Source organism: Micromesistius poutassou, assembly GCF_964030765.1.
Source record: "Micromesistius poutassou genome assembly, contig: SCAFFOLD_5803, whole genome shotgun sequence".
Taxonomy (NCBI): Eukaryota; Metazoa; Chordata; class Actinopteri; order Gadiformes; family Gadidae; genus Micromesistius; species Micromesistius poutassou.
This window is the reverse complement of record NW_028180398.1, coordinates 6,603-14,153: the sequence shown is the minus strand read 5'-3', so window position 1 is coordinate 14,153 and position 7,551 is coordinate 6,603. Positions and strand designations below refer to the sequence as shown.

Below are 7,551 nucleotides of genomic sequence, written 5' to 3'. Positions count from 1 at the left end.
GGGTACCAGCGGACAGGACCAGGGGGAGGGTACCAGCGGACAGGACCGGGGTGAGGGTACCAGCGGACAGGACCAGGCCTCACACCGGGGGGGCACTAGAATGTGGCATGGCTTCACATCAGAGGTTCACAGTGATTACAATGAGGGCGAAACGTGCCGGCTGTGATGAAGGACGGGCTCTGTGAGACGGGGTGGTGGTCAGTGAGACAGGGTGGTCTGTGAGACAGGGTGGTGGTCAGTGAGACAGGGTGGTCTGTGAGACAGGGTGGTCGGTGAGACAGGGTGGTCGGTGAGACAGGGTGGTGGTCAGTGAGACGGGGTGTGTTATGACCCAGGGTCATAATTTAGTATTTTTCAGTGTTGATGTGTGGATTTTTCTGTGCTGTTGCTCCTCCCTGCCTGATGGGGGCGGTGGTGCTACCACCATCGGTGTGTCCCCAGGTGCTGGCTGCCGATTGGTGAACGGACCAATCGGAGCTGCTATAAATGGCCGCCGCTTGAGACATTCACCCTCTTCTCTTGACCCTACTCCCAACTGCACCAGGCTTTGTTGTATTTCATGGTATGGTATGGTATGGTATGGTATGGTATGGTATGGTATGGTATGGTATGGTATGGTATGGTATGGTATGGTATGGTATGGTATGGTGTGGTTTTGTATTGTGTTGAACTTTAGCAGTCCAGGTAGTTGTAGGGGTGAGTAGCTCTCTTGGTTTGTCTCCTTTTCTCCTGTTTATTTTATAGGGAGTCTAATCTTTGGCTCTGGTTAGGTAAGGTAGTTTGGGTCAGATTGTTCTGTTTGTTGTTTTGGGCCATGCTCTCCCTGAAGCTCAATGCTACCGTTTATCTTTAAAGATTGAATAAATTAACTTCTGTTGGACTGCAGCCCTGTGTGCCTGGTCATCTGTGGGCGTGGGGGAAAGAGGGGAGCATCCTTTGTTATGTTCGGTTCCCCTAGGCCGGTCGTAACAGGGTGGTCAGTGAGACGGGGTGGTCAGTGAGACGGGGTGGTCAGTGAGACGGGGTGGTCAGTGAGACATGCTGCCCTCTGGCGATTTTAAGTTACGCTGCTCGTTAGCTGATAAAAACACACACCTAAAATATTTTTTTGTGCGACTAATACGGTTAAGAGTTAACGTTAATGAAGGTTTAGGGTTGGGTACGGGTCGGTTAGGGTTAGTAAAGAGTTAACGTTAGTAAAGGTTCAGGGTGGGTGGAGGCAGGGTACGGGTCGGTTAGGGTTAGTAGACGTGGCTGCGGTTGATAAGGACATGTCCGAGGGAGGCTTCAGAATGATGTGACGGGGCAGTTCAGCCCTGCAGCTCCACGGAGATCGGCCTCTCCTGTTAGGGCAATTACCCGCACGGACATGACGGCGGTGATGCTGATGACGTGATGAGGGCACGGAGGGTTTGTCATCATTTGCATGCGTCTGTCCGGGGCGTGGCATGACCTACTGACAGATTAGGAATAGACTTCTCCCTCCCTACTGTAAACAGAAACGTCTCTTTCATTAAACCATCAAGAGGAACAAAGCAGCGGACTACACAGTAACACGTCATCATGTTTGATAGCTGCAACACGGCAGGGATGGATATTATAGCACAAACTCAGGGTGTATGCATAACTGTGTCCAAGGAGCCAATACACGGTTAATTAATCTCCATCGGGCCATTTGTTAACCAATCAAGTGCATACTAAATACAAAATAATTGATCATTTGCGTATTAATTTCATATATTTCAGTAACCTACAACAGAATAACGTTACACTGACGATGGAAACACATAACCAAATGAATCCAAAAGTATCTGGTCTGGGAGCAGCTGGTTAGGGATGTGTGTGGTCTGAAACATAGAAAGAAAGTAAATATACATGTTGCCACATCTAATACAAATAAGACCAAGCGAATGTTATTAGGAATGTTATTAAGGAATCTAATATTATTAAGGAGTCTGTCTGTCTCTGTCTCCCGCTCCATAGTTTTATACCACAAGGTGGCACTAACACTCCTCTCTCCCTCTACCTCTCTCCCTCTACCTCTCCCTCCCTCTCACTCTCTATCTCCCTCTACCTCTCCCTCCCTCTCTCTCTCTATCTCCCTCTACCCCTCCCTCCCTCTCTCTCTCTCGCTCTCTATCTCTCTGTCACTCTCACTCTCTCAACCGCTCTCCCTCCCTCTCTGTCACACTCACTCTCACTTTCTCACTCTCTCTCTCTCTCTCCCTCCCTCTCTGTCACTCTCACTATCCCTCGCACTCTCACTCTCTGTAGTTGTATACCACAAGATGGCGCCAACACTCTTCTTTTACCCAACCACGAATGAACTGAAGCGTTGACAATATTTCTGAGTCGCAAAACGTCATCTGTACCTTTTTATCTGACGCTTTATAGCGTCATCATAAGACAAAGGGAAGCGAACCGCAGACCGTGGCAGTGTTAATGCTCGGCACTACAAGTCGAGGTAGAAGGGATCACTCGGCAAATATTAGATAACAATCATACTGAGCGTGTTATTTTCAAATAATAAAGAATCAACGAATATAATCGAATGCTCGAGTAATTCATAGTCAAGTAATTAAAAAAGGTAATCAAAAAAAGTAATCCAAAAAAGTAATCCAAAAGAACTAGGCCTAATCCAAAAAAATGCATCCATAAATAGTAAAAGTAATCCAAAAACAAGTAATCAAAAAAGGCTTATCTCGAAGAATAATCTGTACCTATCATACTAGGAAACATTTTCACAAACGTTTAGGTTTAAACCTTATTTTATATAACTAACACACACATGTGTTCGTTGCTTTTCCGTGTCACAAAGACAGAGGGAACATATCTTCATGTTAATGGTGAAGATATGGAAAAACACATTTCCTCATATTTCACTATTATAATCCAAAAGGATTTGGTGGTCTCCACTCCAATTGATTCCTAGTCTCGTTTAGATCCACTGGTATTAGAACGACACTGCCCAGGCCACTGGTTCGGGTATGATATATATATATATATATATATATATATATATATATATATATATATATATATAATTTAACTGCCCCTTGGCTGTTACAGCAAGTGAAATCCAGTTCATGCTCTAGTAATACTGATGCATAATATTATTCCCTCCCTGTCACACTGTATTTGCTGTGTGTATTTCACATTTAATAGGTCATGTGGTGATTGCATCATCATTTAATCTGTGATATCTCTCCGGTATCTGGGCGACCTAATCTTTCCTTAATTTATTATTTATTCATTTACAACGGAAACAAACAATATTTGAGTAGCATGTCCTATTTTTAGTATCCAATACCTGTAGGCTATCCCTCGTGGACACACAAATACAACACGATCTTATATAAAAAAAATAATGTTTTCCTCATATGATATATAATGTTTAATGTCATCAAATGTTTTCCTAAATATCCGCAGGTTCGCTCTACTGGACAACCAACTGTATTCACATTAAAATGTATTCGTATACGAATACAGTTAAAACGAATACTATCAATATGCTATCATATTTGCTTAGTATTTTACTGAACTTAATTGGTATTTTATGGTGTTAGTATTGAAATGTATTGGTATTTAACTGTTTTATTTTAGTATTTAACGACTCACTTTATAATTAGAGAGTAGGCAGGGGGCGGGGCCCCCGGAGGATGTCTTCACTCCGATTGGATACTTTATAACCTCCCCCCGCCAATCACAATATTTTTTTCTGTTTTCTCTCTCTCTCTCTCTCTCTCTCTCTCTCTCTCTCTCTCTCTCTCTCTCTCTCTCTCTCTCTCTCTCTCTCTCTCTCTCTCTCTCTCTCTCTCTCTCTCTCTCTCTCTCTCTCTCTCTCTCTCTCTCTCTCTGTCGTCTAATCCTCTCGCGTCATAGCCGCCAATTTTACCTTTCATCTTTTCATACATTTCTATTGATCGGTCGTCGCACCGCGAGCCGCCCTACTCTCTCCCCTCGGTGCGCGTGGCCCGGGTCTCCCCTCTGCACAAACCCCATCCGCACGTGACACAAATGAGCCTACTTAAAGCCGGATTAGCGCGAGCGCAACAGTGAAACGCCGCGTGACCCCGCGCGCTCTCTGTACGGGCGGTGACGCGCATTAACGGACGCGCTCCTCGCGGCTTAAGAGGAACCGGACAGGAGCGCATCAGCCAGACGCGCACATGCACGCGGTCACTGCACGACCACCGACCGGCGGACGCACGAGCCCGCGGAGAACCGAGCAGGACCCGGTTTTGGTTCTGAGCGGTTAGGGTCAGGGTGAGTGTTCTCAGGTCTCGGAGAACCGAGGAGAACCGTGTTTGGCTCTGAGGGGGTTAGGGTCAGCGTTCTCAGACGGACCGTGTTTGGTTCTTCTGAGGGGTTAAGGTAAAGGTTCTCACACGGTCTCGGCGCACCGAGGAGAACCGAGCGGGACCGTGTTCGGTTCTGAGCGGTGGGGGTGAGTGTTCTCAGGCGGACCGCGTTCGGTTCTGAGCGGTGGGGGTGAGTGTTCTCAGGCGGACCGTGTTCGGTTCTGAGCGGTGAGGGTCAGAGTTCTCAGGCGGCCTCGGAGCACCGGATGAGCCGTCATGGGGGAATGGACCATCCTCGAGCGGCTCCTGGAGGCGGCCGTTCAGCAGCACTCTACTATGATAGGGAGGTAGGATACTAACCATTACTAAATACTAACTACTAACTACTACTAACCCTGTCATTACTCTACTATGATAGGGAGGTAGGATACTAACCATTACTAAATACTAACTACTACTAACCCTGTCATTACTCTACTATGATAGGGAGGTAGGATACTAACCATTACTAAATACTAACTAACTACTAACCCTGTTATTACTCTACTATGATAGGAAGGTAGGATACTAACCATTACTAAATACTAACTACTACTAACTACTAACTCTGTCATTATTATACTATGATAGGGAGGTAGGACTAACCAATTACTAAATACTAACTAATAACCCTATCATCAGTACTCTACTACGATAGGGAGTTAGGTGACTAACCAACTACTAACTACTAACCCTGTCATCAGTACTCTACTATACTCCAGTATGATAGGCAGGTAGGAGACTAACCAGCCACTAAATACAAACTACTAACCCTGTCATTACTCTACTATGATAGGCAGGTAGGACTAACCAACTACTAACTACTAAATACTAACCCTGTCATCACCACCCTACTATTATAGGGAGGTAGAACACTAACCAACTATTAAATACTAATTAATAGAATAGAAAATAGAAAGCCTTTATTGTCGTTATACACAGTACAATGAAATTCAAAGAGCAGCTCCTTAAAAGTGCACACATAGTTAGCACAATATAAAATATAAAAGACTAGACAGTATAAAATATGAATACACAATGAAATAAAAATAAGAAACACGGTTCACCACCCTGTCAGCAGCACTTTACTGTAGGGAGTTAGGAGACTGACCAGCGACCCTACTAACTACTAACTTCTCACTATCTACTCACAACTACCTGTATAACTACAGTACTACATAACTAGTCTCTTTATCTACTGTTTATAACTACGGTTTATAACTACCCTAGTCTGTATATCTACTGTTTATCACTAGTCTGTGTATATCTAATGTTTATAACTAGTCTCTGTATATCTAATGTTTATAACTAGTCTCTTTATATCTACTGTTGATAACTAGTCTCTTTATATCTACTGTTGATAACTAGTCTGTGTTCAGGGACGTCATGAATGAGATGAACAGCTCCCAATTAGACGCTTTGATTTCATATTTTGGTTTCCAATCCCTAATTGAATCTGGACGTGCTTACTCCATGTATGAGCTGTGGCACATCATAGTACCACTCTATGTAGAGCTGTGATACATCGTAGCACCGCTCTATGTAGAGCTGTGATACATCGTAGCACCGCTCTATGTAGAGCTGTGATATCACCACTCTGTAGAAGCTGTGATACATCGTAGCACCGCTCTATGTAGAGCTGTGACACATCGTAGCACCGCTGTGTATGATAAACAGACCTGTGTGTATCTGTCGTTGCCTGTCCAGAATCCCCTCTCTGCTATCGATCCGAGTATCACCTCACGTGGTCTCCTCTCTCCCCTGCAGGATCCTGCTCACCGTGGTGGTGATCTTTCGGATCCTGATCGTGGCCATCGTCGGGGAGACCGTCTACGATGACGAGCAGGAGATGTTCGTGTGCAACACCCTGCAGCCGGGCTGCAACCAGGCGTGCTACGACCAGGCCTTCCCCATCTCCCACATCCGCTACTGGGTCTTCCAGATCATCATGGTGTGCTGCCCCAGCCTCTGCTTCATCACCTACTCCGTGCACCAGTCGTCCAAGCAGAAGGAGCGCTGCTTCTCCGGCGTGTACCTGTCGGTGGACCGGGCCGGCCGTCCCGACGACAACCTGCTGAAGAACACGCTGGTGAACGGGCTGCTGCAGAACTCGGAGAACTCGTACAAGGAGGCCGACCCCGAGGCGTTCCCCCGGCAGTTCCCCCGGCAGTGCGCGCGGACGCAGTCCAAGGCGCGGCGGCAGGAGGGCATCTCCCGCTTTTACATCATCCAGGTGGTCTTCCGGAACGTGCTGGAGGTGGGCTTCCTGGTGGGGCAGTACTTCCTGTACGGTTTCAACGTGCCCCCGGTGTACGAGTGCGACCGCTACCCGTGCATCAAGGACGTGGAGTGCTACGTGTCCCGGCCCACGGAGAAGACGGTGTTCCTGGTCTTCATGTTCGCCGTCAGCGGCGTCTGCGTGGTCTTCAACCTGGCGGAGCTCAACCACCTCGGCTGGAAGAAGATCAAGGAGGCCGTGAGGGGCGTGCAGGCCCGGAGGAAGTCCGTCTACGAGATCCGCAAGAAAGACCCGGCCAAGATGACCGGCTTCGGACACATGCAGTCCGGTGACTCCGCCTACGTTTGACTGACTTCAGCCGAGGTGGAGCAGTGGAGACCTGCCAAGGTCTACAGCTGGACAGCTCTTGATCCAAGTACCTTTAGATCTGAACAGCTGTAGACCTGCCGAGCTCTATATCTGAGCAGCTCTATATCTGAGCAGCTCTATATCTGAAGAGCTCTATATCTGAGAAGCTCTAGACCTGCCGAGCTCTATATCTGAAGAGCTCTATATCTGAGAAGCTCTAGACCTGCCGAGCTCTATATCTGAGTAGCTCTATATCTGAGAAGCTCTAGACCTGCCGAGCTCTATATCTGAAGAGCTTCGGATCCCAGCAGCTCTAGATCTTGACAGTTCTAGATCACAGCATATTTAGATCTGAACAGCTCTAGACCTGCAGAGCTCTATATCTGAGCAGCTCTAGACCTGAGCAGCTCTAGACCTGAGAAGCTCTAGACCTGAGGAGCTCTAGACCTGAGGTGCTCTACCTCTGAGAAGCTCTAGATCCCAGGAGCTCTTGATCATAAGTGAATATTTCCTTCACCAATGTCCTTATCTTGGAACTACAGGGAAAAGGAACTTGCAAAGATGTTCTTGTAAATACGTATCTGTTAGGTCACGGTCTGTCGCTGACGGTAGTGGAACACCCGG

At 46.8% G+C, this 7,551-nt stretch overlaps 1 protein-coding gene across 1 annotated transcript; it reads left to right on the top strand.

The window, feature by feature from the left end:
• Nucleotides 1–4,577: 4,577 nt before the first annotated feature.
• LOC311370844 (gap junction delta-2 protein-like) lies at nucleotides 4,578–6,927 on the top strand (the record flags this gene model as incomplete). The annotated part of the gene is made up of 2 exons (XM_084489144.1): nucleotides 4,578–4,648; nucleotides 6,108–6,927. 2 exons carry the CDS (start codon nucleotides 4,578–4,580, stop codon nucleotides 6,925–6,927), a joined length of 891 nt encoding a protein of 296 aa, XP_084345270.1.
• Between the last annotated feature and the right edge of the window lie 624 nt (nucleotides 6,928–7,551).